The sequence below is a fragment of the Cebidichthys violaceus genome, unplaced genomic scaffold, assembly GCF_023349555.1.
Source record: "Cebidichthys violaceus isolate CVI_PGR_0920_01 unplaced genomic scaffold, fCebVio1.0.p SCAF_7, whole genome shotgun sequence".
Taxonomy (NCBI): Eukaryota; Metazoa; Chordata; class Actinopteri; order Perciformes; family Stichaeidae; genus Cebidichthys; species Cebidichthys violaceus.
This window is the reverse complement of record NW_027176927.1, coordinates 5,412,593-5,431,067: the sequence shown is the minus strand read 5'-3', so window position 1 is coordinate 5,431,067 and position 18,475 is coordinate 5,412,593. Positions and strand designations below refer to the sequence as shown.

The window sequence follows — 18,475 nt, the reverse complement described above, 5'->3', positions numbered from 1 at the left end:
ACAGTTAATACAATCAAGATAATACTCTCAGTCTCATCGAAGCAGACTGATGATGTAAACCTGTCAAAGTGAGTTTGATGTTCTGATTACTGTCCAGTATGGTGATAGCTGTTGACAATAAAGATGGAGACGATACAGAGAAAGCCTCAAAGGACTGGGCCTGAGTTACAAGGGACTGGTGTGAAAGAGTCAAACCAGTGAAAATGAAGGCAAAGTAATGAGCATGTTTGTGTATGTCAGTATGTCGAACAGGACGCCCTTAGTGCACGAGACAATACTTTTTGTCAGGAAAAGTCAAGCCCAGGACCAAGAAAGGCTAAAAATAATGAGAATTTGGCAGCCCAACAACAAAAACATAACTTTGCAGAGTAAGAAAAGACGGAAAAAAGGTTTAAACATTTGGCTCAATAAAACAAACCCAGGCTAGTGACAGAAAAAGTCAGTGAAATGACATCATAGCTCACGTAGGACAGGAATGAGGTCGTGCACGTAGTGAAGATGATGGGAAGGGCATAGGTGGGATTGGAGGTAGAGGGGAGTTAAACTGCCTGGACAGATGGTAGTCTGGAATTAGATGTCAGTGGTCAACTAAACCCTTTGAAAGGTAACTACAGAAATATCAGACATACTGCTGAAGAACTTAAAGGTAGCTTTGAAAAAACCCACCTGGTGCCATGTTAACAGGGTTTCCCACAACATGTCTGCTAATGTGTTGCTCAGTGTATGAAAGTAATGAAAAGGCTTTTATGATTCTGTAGCAACAAAATATTTGTCAATTTCACAAAGTGGTTGTAACCAAAAGGATACAGTGAAAAGTATTGAACCTCTGTTGATTGATCAATATAGGATTATGTGAGACTTACACTACCACAAGGCATAACTCAGAATTCTTACTGTTTATAAATAATTTAACAGAGGAATGAACTCTACTCTGCCATATGCTGTAGATCTTTCTAGACTTCCAGAACCAATAGAGAAAAGTAGGATACGGGGGTTCATTTTAGACGAAAGCTCAGCCACCTTAAATCCCGCATTAACAGAATTAACCCACTCGGATTGTGTTTCCCCTCTGCCCTCCTTATCTCTCACTGTCTCACTGTCTCACTGTTGAGACACATATTCAATGCTCCAGCCATCATCTACCAACACAGCACACAGGTAAAGCCTTCCCTACATTTTGATCATCCTCACAACGTGATTTCTTTAAAGTAGTTTGATCAAATTCAGGATTTCATATGTGAACTGTACCATATGTGTAAATATTTCTTTTTGCAATCACTTGCAGGGTTCGACAGGAGAGGTCAAGCCAGTGAAGAAATATTTTCAACAAAGGGGAAGTTCAGGTGGCACCGGACAAGAAAAACTCAGGTGGCAAATATTTGCCTGTGAGTTTGTCAGAACTGACAGATTACTAAGACACTGAAAGCAACTACCATGGGAAATACTACCAGTAGCGCAATATCAAAGGAGATCCTGGAGGACCTCAAGCTCAGCACCAAATTCACTGAAACTGAGATCTCCCAGTGGTACGAGAACTTTCAGAAGCAGTGCCCAACGGGACGCATAACACCAGAAGAGTTTGAGCAGATCTACACCCGCTTCTTCCCTGACAGCGATGCCAAGAGCTACGCACGACATGTGTTTCGCTCCTTTGACACCAACGATGATGGCACTTTGGACTTCAAGGAGTACATCATCGCACTGCACATGACCTCCACTGGGAAGACGACACGAAAACTGGAGTGGGCCTTCTCGCTGTTTGATGTAGATAAGAATGGATACATCAACAAGACAGAAGTGACAGAGATCTGCCAGGTGAGGCGGAATACAGTGATGTGTAAGATGAGAATGAAATAATTAGACACTTTAATTGTGGTTCTAGTATGACAAAAAGCAAATAATGGTATCAACTATTTATATAGTGTGATGATGTGTCTTGCCCTAAACATTCCCATTCATATTTTATGGAGAGTAGTATCAAACCATGTTGACTAAGAGTGGCAAAGACAGAAAGATTATGTTATTCTACCATAATGTTCATCTTTATTGCTGCTATAAACATATAATATCAGAAATTTAGGTTGTTCTGTTGCCCATAGTCCTCAGGGAAATGTTGTATTCGAGGATGTCAAAGCTACAACAGACAGACAAAATAAGAGGATTACTTGACATCATGCAATCCAATACTACTGCCCTGTAGTTTTTACTTATTTTAGTAGTAGTAGTTTTTTGTTCAATGGTCCTTTAAATTTCTATAAGAGTGAGGTGTTGATATAACTCTATGGTCATTACAGTTTGAAGTAGAGTAGTTTCGGAGGATTATTTTTGAGCCGCATCATAGTGTCAGGTATTCCTGGTACTTTGACCACTCCCATTGAGGTCCATGTAAAATTAGTTGCTATTTATTGAAAAGTAGGTCTCAGGACTAATTGCCAGCCCAATTAGCCAGTCTATTTGAGCCTCAAACCCCTAATAATCTCTGTGATTACAGGGTTAACTCTCAGATAATGTAGGCAGTCGTACTCTTAAGCAAGACTACTCTTGTATTGCTCTGTGTCTATAGAGGGACTGCTCATCAGCCCTGATCCATGTTTCTTTTATTCATGAGGCTGCCACTGTTTGACTATTCAATGCATTTATGCTGATCACTGTATAATAGTTGTTAAACATCGTTTTTAAATCAGCAAAACTCATTCAGATGGAGGTTATACAGTTTCTTATCTTCTTTTTTAAAGACAAATGATATTGCATTGTAAGTGGTTTAGACAGATCAGCTGTCTATCCAGCTGGCATTGTAATGGGATTTAATTCCTGGCCAACTAGCCTGAGTTCATGTGCATCACATTTACAACCGAATAGTTCAATTTTAAAGCCACACTGCCAAAAGTTCAACAAACTACAACAGAATCAGACTTTGTAGAGAGGTAGTCAATTAACAGATCTACTATATGCACATAAACTAACATCATTATTACAGAAAGATAATCCAGAGTATCTGTTTTTTCATTTTGGGATTTGAAGTGGGAAACAAGTAAGTGAGGAAGGCAGGACTAGCCAATAGTTACGTCCAGTGTAGTATACTACACTAATATGATATAATAGACTAGTTAAGAGAGGGTACAGTGTATCGTGAGGCTATCCACATCTGTATGTGACTGCTTGATATAGATCTGTTTTTATTATTTATAAGTTAGTAAATGCCATTCATCTATAAGTGTGAACTATATAGCCAACAAGATCAGAGGGGCAAGATGGAGGGATAGTTCAGGGAGAAAAGAGAGGACATCTTGGTGTTTGGCCTGTGGCCTGAATCTTGGCACTAATCCATGTTAATCTAGGTGTCTTAAATGTGGGAGATGAGTGCTTCCTCTCTAAGTGGGACACACACTTAAAGGCCTGAACCTAAAGTGCACAGTCATTTGGTCATTTACAATCCGCTGGATTCTAAGTGGCATATTCCAGATTCTTTATCTTCTGAGAAATGACACACAGGCCTGATTTTGGTGCCATGGGCGGCTTGATTATTAACTTGTAGAGTCTCCATTTTAATTGTGATGCCCAAACCCTCCAGGATTGCTCTCTTAGCTACATTTGGGAGGCAGATCAGCTGTCATGTGGGGATTGCAGGCTACATTTTATGTAAGATTTAATTGTAGGGTATTTGATTTGGTTGAATTCAGCCAAGTTTTACAGAGTCTACAATGGCTAATGACAGTAATCAGGGACTAGACATAAGAAAAAGTGTTGGCCTGTAGCTTTTCTCTATATGTCAAGTTGTTTTGCATCCGATGCTCTATAAACCACAAAACACTAATTAACTTGAGCTTACTCACTTGTCCTACAGGCTACGCGCTTCTTGGCTAGCACACATTTCTTTTATGTGCTGTGTTGTGCTGTTGACTTTCTATACATAATTTGTGTGAGAGAAATGATGCAGCATTATCACCAATCTTATACCCAACCCCCCTCTCAGGCCATATTTAAGCTGATCCCCAAGGAGGACCAGAGCAAGCTACCAGAGGATGAGAACACACCCGAGAAAAGAGCCAACAAGCTGTGGTCGTACTTTGAAAAGAAAGACAACGGTAAAGGAAATAACACACACATGTCTATACATTGTGCCCCAGCCGTACATGACAGGTCACTGTGTTCTTATCACTATGTACTTATGTTGAGGAGAGATGAAATCAGTGTAAGCTCTTTCTACCTTTCCTCAACAGCTGTTCTTACATCCTGTAGTGAAGATTACATTTTACAGCTTTTTGGCTTAACAATAATACGAGCAATAAATCCACCTGGGGGCACATCCCCTCAGTTACAAGATCACATGTGTCATGCAAGCTTGATTATGTATGTAGCAGCCATGTATCATGGAGCCTTAAGTGATTCCACTGCTTTGCATGCTACTGTCATTCAGACCAGCACAGCCACACAGGAGATAAGAATGGATTTCTTAGATAAGATGCATAAGACGCATTATTCAACCTCATCTTTACCCCACACTTCTTACTCTACATCTCGTTTATTGTTTTCTCTTACTTTCTTTTTTGCCTCATAGAGCGGCTGGCCGAAGGAGAGTTCATCAAAGGAGTAACTGAAAATGAGAATGCAATGCGTCTCATCCACTATGAACCAATGAAAGAATAAAGTCATCCTTACTTCATTGACTCTCACTAGACGCTTTTAAAATGTTATTTCTTCCTCATTTCCTTCTCAGCCTCAGATGCTTCCTCCCCCTCCTCTTTGATTCACACAACCCCTCTGCGTAAATACTCCATTCTGCAGTGTTATTTATGTCATATTGATGATAAATGGATATCAAATAGAGGCTAAAAGAGGCAAATTATGGCGTAGTATTTAAAATGTGTCTACAGATAAAAAGAAGATTTATGGTGACTATATTGATGCAATACATATTATATATATATATATATAAAGAATGTGTATGATAAATATTGTCCTATTGTTAATCTTTTAAATGGTTTAAATACAATTTTGGCTCCGGAAAAAATTAATGGTAATGACAGCTAAATAAGTATCATACCTGATTGTTAGCTCATTCATTTTTTTTTTTATCAGAACTGGAAATGTCTTAATAGAGGTTGTAGCTCTTACGTGATGTCTATTTACTGTACGATCAATTAAAGGTTTTCTCATAAATCTGTGCTTTGAAAATGTATTTATTTGTCTTTCCCAGATCACAGTGAATTCTTCTATGAGCTGGAAAAATAATGTATAATATAATGCTAACAAAAATGGCGCTTTAGGTCTTAAATTTTCAATTATATTTATCCCGTACAGTAAATCCAGGAGCATCCCACACATAAAGCTAACAAACATTTAAGGTAGATTTTGGTAAAAAAAAAATGTAAATGTTGCCTATATACATTTAACAATAAATACCTGAATGTGAAATCCAGTTTAAAACAATTATTTCCCTGAATTTTTTCATGGTGCAGATTGTTTATGTGTGTGTGTGTGTGTGTGTGTGTGTGTGTGTGTGTGTGTGTGGCCTGTCAGTGTGCGTGTCTGTGTTTCTTTCCAACTTTCAGTCTGACCCCCCACAACCCGCTCCCCCCTCCAGCCCTCCATCCCTTCACATGCTCTCCATCTCTCCTCACTCTATTCCCCCTTCTTTCCATCCAACTCGGGATTACTGGTTTACACATAATCTTCTGTTCAACATCAGAGAGCAGACTTTTCAAAATCTCTGTAATCTTTCTTTCACTGTGTGTGTATCATATGGGTTCGTCTGTGCATCTGCAGAGAGACTGTGTTTGTTGTAGCCTCTGGTATACATGCATTGCATCAAAAGTTGGTCACATGCGAGAGAGGAGCTTGAAAAAAAAAGCATGTCGCCACTCAGATAAATGAGAATATATTGTGTATTTACTCTAAAGGACAGGCTGATCTGTTAAGGTTTTCAACAGGAGAAGAAACATCGACCCTGTCTAAGCAGTAAAATGATCATTGTCCTTATACATTGCATGTTGATATATAAACAATAAAATAATTGAAACATGTATATGCCTTTACACATTGAGACACACATTTACTTTCCTAGCATGAGGCACTGAGAAATACCCAGAAAACACGCAGTCTTGCATGTCAGTGTGACATATTTATATACTGTAGTCTTTGCAGTTTGATATGCATTGATTTGACCAGCCTTCAACCACAAGTTAGTATTTCCCAACTTCACTGAAAGTCATAGTGAAAGAAAAGAAAAACAGGATCTATTTGCTCACGTTGATCCGTCTTCAGCAGAGTGACAGCATTTTTACTTTTTCAGTTTTTCAGGCTTTTTAAGTTGATGGATATAAAAGATCCCCTAACAAGGTGAATCAACTCGGTCCATGGCATCATCCATCTCATCCATCTCTCTCTCACAGTCTTCACACCCATCTGGGCCACAGCCTCCGACCAAAACCAGCGTTGGTACATCCCCATTTCCCACTCCAACCACACTGCCATTCGGGGCCCACGCTACGTCGATCATGCCGTCTGGACACTGCAATAGGCCGCTGACAGAGTAGAGCCCGCCTCCTGGAACAACCTCATCATAGGAAGGAGCATGAGTGGCGGCTCTTGCTTCCTCCAAACGAAGCCTCTGTTTGCGACGGAGCTCGATGATGGTCTTTGTGTAAGAGTTGAGTGTGACCACAGCCGCCCCCATACAGCAACTGAAGGACACCCAGGCAAGACTGGGAACGGGGAGATTTAGCATAATTAAAGAGAGAAGACAAACATGTAAATAACAAGTACGTACATACTTTAAAAAGACAGGCTTGTATGCTGTCCCAAAAGAGCGGCCACCTACGCAAAAGACCAGCCGTAGTCCCAGGACTGAGGCCTCCAGTCTTTGGGGCCCACAATGACTGTCATCTGAAACACTGTAGTGTACATCATATGGGCCACCATCCCAAGAAGACCTATATGGGGGGTGAAACAAACAAAAACCATGCGAATAGAAAAATATATATGAAGGAGGTTGTTGCGAGTTAGTTAAAGAAAAACTAAAATGTAAAAATGTAAGGATCCACTGCGCCTCACCTGATAACACAGTACAGATCGCTGCATAGGCATTAATTTTTAGTGAGTGCATCTCTTTTTTGGAACACAAGACTTCCAGCCACATCAGTAAGAAGCCCATCCCCAGCAGACCGATGTACGTAAACTCTGAAATAACTGAGAGCCAGAGCACACCTGCAACATTGAAAATACAAACAAAATTGACACAAACAAATCCATAAAAATAAAAATAAAAATAATTTCACGTATATATCGGCTGATACACAACTCACCTTGTGTTTCTCCAGGTGTTAACTCTATAAAGCTTCGACATTTCTCCCCTGCCAACCAAATTTATAGATATGAACAAAATGAAGACAGAAGAAATTGTTCTTTGAGAGCAAATGCAAAGATTTGGCGGAGAACTGAGACTGAAAAGAAACTATGAAAACCTAAGAAAACTATAAGAGTATAGAGAATATAACTAATAATGTGACCCGGTGCAAGTGTGTTAGTCTACGTGTGTTTTGACGTGTGCTTTGTGACCTCACCATCGCTGTGTTTCTCACAGCTTTCCCAGAAACCAGTGTGGAAGTATCTAAAAGCAAACTTGTCTTCTCCAGTCTCCCAGATGTACTGAACTGCGTTGGCCAGCTGCCTCTGTCTGATCTTGGCCAGCTCGTCCCTCCTGGCTGGAGACAGTGTGCGGTTGAAGGGGTTCTGGGTAGGACTCTCTGTGTGACAGCACAAAAAGATGACAATGAGAACAGCATCTTAGGTACATTTTTCCACTTGCTTATTCCGATTATGGATAATGAGTTGGTGGCAGGAGTAGAACCAAACATGTGCTGGGTGGACCAATGAAAACATCAAGACAGCAATGCATTCATACTTACACACATCTGTGGGCAAACTTTATTCTCCAAACCAAACCAGACCTGCACTAGTGATATCATGCAAACATTAAACAAACTCAGGACACTTTTCCTATCAGGTACCAGCATTAACAACTGATTCAACTTACAGTACATGTATGACATCCACAAACACTAAAGTGCATACTGAAAATGCATACCTCAGAAATATCTAATAGCTTATTTGACAGAATATTTTCCATCTTCAAAAACTGAATGCACCAACTGCCAGAGACATACATGGACTTTGCATGCAGCTGTGTTGATGGGAAATGATTGGACATAAAAATAAAAAAAAAAAAGAGTATGAGCTTTAGAATGAGAGAGAGAAACAGTGAGCACAAAACAAGTGTGTTAATCACACCATGTTCTCAAAAGTAACATGCCTCTGTGTTTTTCAGTCACATGCAGGCTCGCCAGCTAGCACTTGTCATCCCACGTGTGTTTGTACATCATGTTTAGAAGCATAAGGGAGACTTAAATCCACCACTGTAAAGGTAGATATTTTTGTACAAGTAAACAAAATACACGTAGTTATGAAAGATGATTCCTTCACGCAGTAAGAGATGTTAATCCCATTGTGGATTAAGCATATCTGTTGAGAAAATAAAAACCAAGCAGCAGGCAGTGCGCTCACCCCAATGGACGAATAAACCTTTGGGATCTACCCTCACACCCTGCAGATTAATACTAAACCATAATTAAGTTCACTGTGGGACTAAGGTATGTTCAAAGAGAGATTAAAAAACATCAAACCAAGGACAATCAGTTTCTCACATGGGGAGAAGCCAGTGAGTTTATCCACTCAGATTAGTTTGAGGTATTGGTTGTTATGCAGTGACACAGTGCAACGAACCAGAAATCCAATAGTGGTGTAATCAGGTTCAAATGTCAAGGCCAACATTTTGGTAAAGTCAAAGTCAGAAAGCTGCAATTTATACCCTCGACACATTTTGGAAGATTTAAGAGATGATACACAATGACAAACTGACCACAAGACACTCAAACAAAGATGTGATATAATGTGTGCACACTTAACACATTCAACATGGGATACATTCATTCACAAATGCCTCAACAAACTGAGACCGAGACTGAGCGGTAAGGCTCATTCTTGACCTTAGTAATAATAGTTTGATAAATGAATCTTAATATAAAGTAAACTTTCTATCTTTTTTCCATTACAAAGAGATTTCAATCACATCTCAGTTTGGTGATTGTACTATATCTGCTGTATAGAGTCTGCTAATGAAGGCCGTGCGATGCAGTTGAAAGCTCCAGAAGAGCCTGTAAATAGACCTTGAGACAGGATTGTTTTGACAAATTATGGTGATTGCGCAAGAAATATATAAATGATGCAACTGTCTGATTTTCATTGGAGCAGGATAATACATAAATGTTTCTGAAAACAATGATGCTTTATCCTGCTGATAGTATACGTCTGAACCAGAGTAACCTGAGACGATGATGGGTGGTACCTGGTCAGACACAACATTTCATCATTCAAGTTATGCCTGACTATTGCAAAAGACTAATGCCAGAAAAACAAATGAATCCATGAACTCATGCTGTTTATGACAAATTGTGACATGCCCGTGAACGTGTTGCAACAGACATCAGGATAAGTCACCAGGCAACTTTTTGTAGTTTAGTATTGCCTCCTTTTGCTTTGGGCCAGCTCAAAGCTTAATATTCTGAAATACTTCTACTAACCAGTGTGGAACATAACAAAGTACATTTGCTCTATTAAAAAAATCTCCATTTTATGCTACTTTATACTTCTACTTCACCACATGTTGTACTTTTTATTCCACTAAATTTATTTGACAGCTGTACTCACTAATTACTTTGCAGGTTAACATTTGACATAAAACATACAAACAACCTACATAAAAAGGGTCTGAATACTTCTTGCATCACTATTAACATATGGTATCTATTGTATACTTGTTGCTTTCTTGTTAGCTAGAAAAAGTTCATAGTAGTCAACGTTTTTTGCTCCTTTGTTCGTAGAGTTTGACCTCATAAATTAATGCAACATTGTTGTTCATGAGATGCTAAATCTGTTTATGTACACCAAAAATCTTTTAAAGTGTGTTTGCTCAAGAAAGTTTAGCTTAACAGTCAGTGAACATCTCCACCTTGTCTACTAAATGATCTGTTGAGACTCAAAAAATTGTCAAAATCAGGAGGGAGCTGCATCAAGCTCCTCAAAAAGTGGATATTAAAATAAAAAATGCAGACAAATTTACCGGTAAAAGTAGAAGAGCAATCCAAGTTACAGTACACTTTAAAGAAACAATAAAGCATCATAAAGCTGCACAAATTATGTGGAGAGCTTAAAGACAACGGGACATCTACCTGTGGTGTAAGGCTCGCTGTTGTTCTGACCACAGTTCTTCATTTTGACGGGCGACAGGCAGAGTGGCTTGACCACCTTGTGGGTGCCCTCACACCAGTAAGAGGTGCAGAGAGCCAGGATGGAGAGGGCCAGAGCCAGAGTGGTCAAGGTCAGGGAGAGCAGGGAGCGAGATCGACGGGACATACCCTCCAGCATGGCCACACAGGAGAAGAGGGAGGCAGGGGGAGGACAGAGAGAGAGAGCAAGAGAGAGCGAGAGAGAGCGAGAGAGAGGGAGAGGGGGGAGAAAGAAAGGCAAAGAGGGGACAGATGCTGCACGTGGGAATAGGACAAACAGGACTGCAGTCACAGATGGAGCCGTGAGGGCGGCACAGATGTTTTGGGCTGGTTTAAAGAGGTGATGAGCTGCCAGGTTTAAATGGAAAGATAATTATGATGTAACAGTACAGGCAGAAGATGACAAAACAAAGCTGACACAGTGATACTTTAAAGTCAATGTGATTAAAAGAGAGGAAGATAAAGAGAGCGAGAGGGGAGGGAGGTGGATAAGATGCTCTAAAGTTGATACACGTGGGAAAGGACAGATGGAACAAAAAAAAATGAACAAGAAGGGATTTAGGAGGACGATGGTTCACTCTAGAAGAAATGCAAAGACATAACAGAATACTGGCCAAACAGCGTTAATGTGATGTCCTGTTATTGGTCCTTGTGGTGAATGATTGTGGCCATACATCCCCTGACTTCAGCACTTGTAGACCCTTTTGCATGTGCACATAATAGATCAGCGTGACTGACCAAAAAAAACATTAAAAAGACTAGTATGTTTTAAAGAGGCAACATCTTTAAACCCAATCCATCACCTGGCAAAAAGGTGCCTTTAAATTGTTGAATAGAGAACATAAAGGCTTTGTTGAATATCAGTGAGCTATAAAAGTGCCTGAGGACACATACGTCTTCCAGACGGGCTATAGAAGAACAAGTAACGTGTGCTGTCCTGTGACCCCGGCTAATATCTTCCTGCTTCCTGATTGACTCACTCAGGCCTGACCCTGCCGCTCATCATGAACTCCACTGCTGGACCCTGAGTCAGTGGAAGACAAGACGAAGGGGAGTAAAAACAAGAGATTACTTTTTTTTGATGAAATTATGGATAAACCACAGTTTTAAATGAATTTTTTTGCTAGTAATCCCTGATAATCTTCTTTAATCTGTTTGTGTTAGGTGTGTTTTAGTGTGAAGTGCATTCTGACCATGTCTGCTGGCTCTCTCTCATGCAATGCCTCCCCATCAGATCACAGACCCTGGAATACAACAGAGCATTAGTTAAACCCACTGAATTTAGCACAATGCCTGATCTACATGAGTACCCAACAATGGTGGTTTCTAGTATATAAAATAATGTTGACAATAAACACATTAAGTAGCATTTTTGGAAAAAAGATTATTGTGGCTACATGTTGACAAAAGACTAAAATCTGTACAAATACATGTTTCTGGACATAGATTAATTTTAATATTTTACTGTATCTGTGAAAAGAGTTGTACAATATGTGCAACATGTACAACAGCTGAGGAAGAAGGCCAGCCTAAATACCTGATTTATGTGATTTTTTAAATGTTAAGACAGCTAGCTGTATACAGTATGTGACCTGCGCTCTGTTTATCCTGATATCATTATTTCCTCCAGTGTCAATTTCTTTTCAGTTGACATTACTCTTCAGCGATAACATATTAAAACATATACAGTGTGACCAATATAGTTTTGCAAAAATTCACAGCATGAACAAGTTGGATGGAACTTTAGATTTAGCCAGAATCTTACATAAAGACCTTAACACTGATATCAATTTTAGGTAATCTTACAAGAAAATGTTTAATTCTTTGTCAACGTTAACAGAAACATATATATAAGGTCATTGTTTTTCAGATGTTTGTCTGTCTTGACAAATACTAAGCAGCTGATTAGAAAATGGACACACACCATTTGCCTCATTTTAACCTATTAGCAAAATAGAATATGCTCCATTTTGGATAAGATAAGCAATATACTATTGTAACAACTGATTGATTGTTTAGTCTCTTTATGCGAGTAAAGAATGCCCATAATAAGAAGGTGAAGTTGAAATCTTAATATTAACTGTTTTATCTGAACTTCAATGCATAACGCAAAGCTACTCAGTTAACATCATGAACAACAAAGAAAAGCATCAAATTCTCACATTAGAGAAGCTGTGTATAAAAAAAAAAAATGACTGAAATTATTAAATTTCTGTTGACTGATAATCTCTTCAGCTCTAGTTATCTTTGAAAGAATCAGTGACAAGTACCTACCTAAGAAATGTTTCTTGTCCCTTGTAGCACTTCAGGTCAAACATGAAGTTGCTGTCACAAAAAAAACACTTTCACGTCTTGCAGTCCTCCGTTATATCCGCCTTGTTCAAGAGCGCTTAAAAAGCTCCTTAAGAACTTGGTTTTATTTGCTCCATCTTGAACCGATTCTCCGTGTCGCTAACCTCTTCATCTTTGCCCTCTGCATCTGTCACTAGTATTCCTCCTCCAGGAGTGGCCCTTACCTCTCCAGCTGCACTCGTCTCTTTAATCCTCCTGGCAATAGTTGGAGACGGAGATGCAAGACGGATGGAGCGACTGAGCGTCTGTCTCCACGCCACTCTTCTCTCTTTTCTGTCTTTCTTTGGAATTTATGTCACAAACCCATCCTGAATCATGTAATCCCTCTAAGTCCATCTGTTACTGTAGTGCCCCCTCTCTTCCTGTGTCTGTCCCTTTTCGCAACCTCACAAAAACCTTTAACACCAGTCTGAGCTCTATGCAAATTTGACTTCCACTAGGTGCTCAATTATTACCCTAAAAGAGTGAATAAGTGTTTGAACCAACGTATCCATAGGATTGAGCTTTTCCTTTTTTTCTCCTCCTAATCATCACCAGCACTGTACAAAGCCAAAGTTAAGTGTATATTTTTGGGTGCCAAATGTGATTCCTTAAAAAAACAGTTGAAAGAGCTTTATATAGTTACAATTATTTATTTACAATATGTATGTACAGAAAAACTGAAAGAAAAAAATAGACAAAAACAACATTGTGTGCATGTTTGGAGGATGAATTTAAGAAAGAGGGACGTGAAGAGAGTTTAACCCCAGGCTTGAGATTTACAGTAATGTAGAATGAGCTTTCCATCGCTGCCAAAACACTGAAAAAGACAAAAAAATACATTATGGTGAATGTTTAATAAAAAAGTAAAGCAGAAGAGTGACGTGACGGTACAGTTCCAAAAAAGACTGTGTGAAAAAAATAATGTTAACTGTTAAATTTATTTCATATCATTGACCAGTCAAGTGGAGAGAACGGGTGTCTCTTCTGTGAATTCTGGTCTTTGCTGTTACTTTAATCAATGGTTAAGGATTTTGGCATTTCTTACATGGAGGATCCCTCTTATAGCCCCCTCTGCTGGTCAAAGCTCCACATGACCATTTCACTTCTATGAGCTGAGCCCCAAAGGCTTGATAATTACAGAGGCTACTATTCTAATATTTAATTTAAATATCACTACATTATCTGTTAGAGCGTGTATAAACTCCTGTCTGTGTTTGTTTGAAAGCTCAGAAAAAGTCAGTGAGTGAATTTTTTTGTTATTTTGCTACACATCCTGTTCCACAGGTCAACAATCTATGCTCATGTTTTATGTGGATTAAAAAACAACGAAGACAAAAGTGACTCATGTTTATCTGCTTTTGGTTTCTCTTTTAAATAGTCATTGCTAAATGGTATTATGTCTGGAAGCCTATTTAAGGAAACACACTCCAGTCACACGGCATTAAAACCTGTGTTATATGTACTCACATCAAAGAGGACCCCTACGTCTTGATCCGGTGAGGGGGCGAAGGACTGGTTAACATAAATGAACTGGAGAAAAAAAAAGCAGATGCAGATATATGTAAATAATTGAAAGACCTGAAGCATGTTTTCAAAGCCTCTGTCCAAGACATGATTTTGGAAAGTGTACAAACTACATTCTTACCAGTTGTTCACTGCCATCAAGCTTGAGGAAACGAGAGATGAACTGAGACAGAGACTGTACTGTCCTCCCCCTGTCCACGGTCCACTTCTTTGTTTTCATTATAGGAGTGTCTCCCACTGCCTTTAGCAGCACATCAACTATAAAAAAAAAAAAAATGGAGAAAATGAAAAGTGAAAGTGCTGCCGGCACCATCCAGACTGGTCTGGACAAATCTAAAACATCAACTGTTCAGGAGGAATTTCTGGAGAAGTTGAATCCAGTGACACATAACCACTATTGCACAACGGAAAAACTAAAACTGATGTGATGATGATGTGCTTCCAGTCAAGAATTAGAGAAACTGCAGAATGACATGCCTTTATAATGGGCCGATGCAATAAGGACTATAAAAATGAGCACATCCTTTGGGTGCTTAAACAATTTGTTATTAAGCCTACAATTCTTTTTTGTGCAACATTCCCTTTTAATCACTTCTGATGTTTATTTCAATTATCTTAATTTCCTGTTTGGTACAATTGTGAACTACATTCTCCATGTATACTTACATTAAACCCTTCTACTTGTTGTAAGTATAAGCTTTGAGATTCACTGTTGTCAAACATTTCCCTTGATAACGGTCTGGTGACAGAAAACTTGGCTTTATTGCTAAAAACCTGCAAGGGACCTTTTATAGCGAGACTTTACTATTTCACCTTTTACTTTAAATACAAATTGTATGACCAAGTAATATCAATAGATCATAGTTAAAAGTTTGGTTATGTATCTGATCTGTGACAGTTTGAAGCTAACCGGAGTTTGTTAGCTTGGCTTTAATACATTATTGTTTTGTACTAAATGTGTAGTTTGCTGTTGAAATTAACGTAACATATATATTTGATGAATCATGAAAATAAATAGCCTCTCTGAAAAGAACGTATCCTATAAGAGCAAAAAGATATGTTGCCGTGATAAATATTAGCATTAGCTTTAGCCATTCGCCAAACCGGCAGTACTGTGTTAAAAGCTGAATGTTGATTGGTTAAACAGAAAAAAAGAAGAGTTCCTATTGGCCTAAATCTCTGTCAATCATTTTCGACGTCATACACCCGGAAATGCTTCTTCTCGCACTATCAATAATACTGGTAAACAGATGGTTGTTATTCGCTTATAGAGTATATTTTTTAATGTATTACACTCTCTTACTTTTTTTCTTATCATCGTTTGTCGTCGAGTCGTCTGCCGGCGGTTGTGACTCCTCTTTTTGCGTTTCTATTGGGGACTCTGCGTTGTCAGACATCTTCATGTGACCACTTTGGGTTACTTCATGGTTCCCGCCCACCTGAGCTAGCAAGGCGATTCGCGGTGAACAGTAGCTGCTATTGGTTCACAGAAACGTCAATCACCAATACAAGTAATTCTATTGGTCAATACACTTCCGATGATGCGTGAAAGGCTGCTGAAGTTGTGTGTCCTCTTCGCTACATGCTAGAGTAGTTATTATTTTTCATTTTGACACATATTTCTTGATAACGTAAGTGTTCCACTGATTTTGTTTTTCTATGTGGTTGATATTGTGCTGTTTTTGTGTTATATAGAATGCATTATTTTCCTTGACAGTAACATTTTCTGTTGGTTTATAATTACACAGGAGGCGTCACCTGGGACGTTGTACTTTAGCCTGACAGTTGAACTCTTCACGGTCCTGTTGAACCGGTCACCCACTCTCTCTCCTCACAATCGGACCATTCAGACAACAACAGTAAGTTAAAAAACAATGTATATTGAAGTTAGCTTAAATAACAAAATGACCTAGGATCGCAGTCATCACCATGTTGCTCCAATTGATTTGTGTTAAGCCAGGATACTAGTTGGTTATGAAGACAATGCAACACAATGGAGGAAATATTTAGTACAAGGAAGAGAACCTCTTTCCTCCTTTAGTAGACACAAACTGCACCAATGTGAAACACATAATTATAAGTTCCCAATAAAGCTCAAAAGTAGCCACCACATTGAAAACATGACATTCAATGCTTATTTCTTCAGGTGTTATTGTTTCAGCTTCAGAGCTATTTTAATACAATCCCTAACACTACCTCTGCAATTGTACCTTAAAGTATGTGAACACATATTTGTATTCTTTTCTGTGACCTTGCTGCTGCAGTGGCACGGGTTGGCCGGCTCTCCACCAAGGATTCAGTGCTGTTACTGTGTGACATGCAAGAGAAGTTCAGACCCAACATCTTCCAGTTCACCAACATCGTCAGCAATGCGGCCAGATTGCTCCAGGTTGGAAACACTCTGCATCACACCACTGTCTATCAGTCACACCAGTTATCAGCCTCAGACATTAGTTTTGAAGTATTCCTTATTCCTCCCCGTTTTTTCCTCACAGGCCAGTCGTGTTCTGAGCATCCCCCCCATTTTGACAGAGCAGTACCCTAAAGGCTTGGGTCCCACAGTACCTGAGCTGGGAGCAGAAGACCTGACAGCTCATGCTAAAACTTCCTTCACCATGATGATAGAGGCAGTGGAGACGGAGCTGCAGGCCCTGGGGAACCCTAAGCAGGCCATACTGTGTGGAATAGAGGCACACGCCTGTATTGCAGTAAGATCACATCATTGCAGTTTAGCTGTTCAAATGACTTCTTCTTTCTCAGCATCGTTAAACACAACATAAAGACAACTGGGGAACTTTCTTCCAGTAATGAATGCATTTATGTTAACAGTCATGTTCATCCTCTACTCAGTATGTGCTTTTATTGACATCAGGCTTCAATGACGCACGCTTATACCTCTCTATTTGAAATGTATTTAAAGTGTGTACCATAGTTGTATTAATCCAGAAACACAATTATTTGCAGGTTTGATTCTCCAGTTGGCTTTCCTACCGTTCCAAATGGAGGGTGACCATGCCTATACACATCAGTAGTGTCTAATACATTCTTGCATGATTTTTTTTTTGTCATTGGGCCCGTGAAATGAAAGAATTACTGACACAGCCTCCAACACAATATCCAAGATAGTTTAAACTGCATCTGATTGTGTATGTTTGTTGTATATGTATGCTAAAAAATACTAGTTTTTACAGTTAAAAATGACCAAAAACAATTATGTGACAGATGATACATTTATTAAGTAATGTATTTATGTGCCACAGAGCTTCAGTTAATGAATGATTGAAAGAATTGTGCTTCTTGTCTTCTCCACAGTGCACAACATATGACCTGCTTGAAAAGGGAATAGAGGTTCATATTGTGGCTGATGCCGTCTCATCCAGAAGGTATCTTGTAGTTTTTATTTTATCTGCTATATAGCATCATTATCACCCGCTATGAATATAGATTTGTTCATGTGTGTGTCTGGAAACTGCACAGGTGTGTGTGTGTGTGTGCTTGACTACTTTGGTGTCTCCCTCCACAGCCAGACGGACCGTTTGTTTGCTCTGTCTCGACTGAAGCAGAGCGGAGCTTACCTCACCACCACAGAGGCTGTTCTGCTGCAGCTGGTTCAAGACGCCAGACACCCAAACTTCAAGGAGGTGCTTACTACAGCTGCACTCCTGAGTTACTTTTGTTCGTTTAGACGTGTCATAAACATACAAGGCCTGCAGTATACCCTCCAACTGTAGCTTTAGGGCAGCCAAAAACACACAGCCTACATTCTTCATTACTGTCAACCAGTTACAGGTGACCTTACTATAGTTTGCGGTGACACTTCATACTGCAGTGCTGAAACCCAAACTTGACACTTCTTTCAGTTGTAAAGCTGCCACCTTGCCTTCTGATAATGCTGCCAGCATAAGTTATGAAAGTGACAATCATATGTTCTTTATTAACAGATCCAGAAGCTTTTGGCCCACCCGTCCCCTGACACCGGCCTCCTCTCCTTCTTCAGCGCTCTGTAGGGAGATCATCGATCATCACCTGTCATTCTGTCCCAGATATACTGTACAGAATTTCACTGCTTCAATAAAGTGATGCTGCTATAAATCTGTACCGTTTCTGTGTTCATGTTTCTGAATCAAACGTGCCTCATGCCTTGTTTGATAGTGTGAGGGTCTCCTGGTTCATTTGAGGACACGCGTACAGGTTGTTCCTCTTTATTGATATCCTGGTGAGCCCACAGCTGCAGAAACTTCTACTTCAAGCCGTGAGCAGCTGAAGAGGAGGGA

The 18,475-nt window shown here is 39.5% G+C and overlaps 4 protein-coding genes across 4 annotated transcripts; 2 read left to right on the top strand and 2 right to left on the bottom strand.

The window, feature by feature from the left end:
- Positions 1-1,434: 1,434 nt before the first annotated feature.
- On the top strand, positions 1,435-4,731 carry rcvrn2 (recoverin 2). Its single transcript, XM_068736014.1, has 3 exons — positions 1,435-1,815; positions 3,974-4,085; positions 4,559-4,731. The coding sequence occupies exons 1-3, from the start codon at positions 1,435-1,437 to the stop codon at positions 4,645-4,647; spliced, it is 582 nt and encodes a 193-aa protein (XP_068592115.1). The 3' UTR covers positions 4,648-4,731.
- A 1,140-nt stretch (positions 4,732-5,871) lies between these two features.
- Positions 5,872-11,342, bottom strand: si:ch211-149k23.9 (germ cell-specific gene 1-like protein). The gene is made up of 7 exons (XM_068735762.1): positions 11,324-11,342; positions 10,287-10,922; positions 7,563-7,745; positions 7,305-7,352; positions 7,054-7,206; positions 6,821-6,932; positions 5,872-6,704 (listed from the first exon to the last, which is right to left on the bottom strand). Exons 2-7 carry the CDS (start codon positions 10,480-10,482, stop codon positions 6,332-6,334), a joined length of 1,065 nt encoding a protein of 354 aa, XP_068591863.1. The 5' UTR covers positions 10,483-10,922; positions 11,324-11,342; the 3' UTR covers positions 5,872-6,331.
- A 1,965-nt stretch (positions 11,343-13,307) lies between these two features.
- On the bottom strand, positions 13,308-15,630 carry atg12 (ATG12 autophagy related 12 homolog (S. cerevisiae)). The gene is made up of 4 exons (XM_068736016.1): positions 15,505-15,630; positions 14,323-14,459; positions 14,145-14,207; positions 13,308-13,494 (listed from the first exon to the last, which is right to left on the bottom strand). The coding sequence occupies exons 1-4, from the start codon at positions 15,602-15,604 to the stop codon at positions 13,435-13,437; spliced, it is 360 nt and encodes a 119-aa protein (XP_068592117.1). The 5' UTR covers positions 15,605-15,630; the 3' UTR covers positions 13,308-13,434.
- A 93-nt stretch (positions 15,631-15,723) lies between these two features.
- On the top strand, positions 15,724-18,297 carry isoc2 (isochorismatase domain containing 2). Its single transcript, XM_068736013.1, has 7 exons — positions 15,724-15,832; positions 15,950-16,060; positions 16,466-16,590; positions 16,697-16,909; positions 17,514-17,584; positions 17,725-17,842; positions 18,143-18,297. Coding segments are annotated over exons 2-7 (594 nt in total). The 5' UTR covers positions 15,724-15,832; positions 15,950-16,059; the 3' UTR covers positions 18,209-18,297.
- The last annotated feature ends 178 nt before the right edge of the window (positions 18,298-18,475 follow it).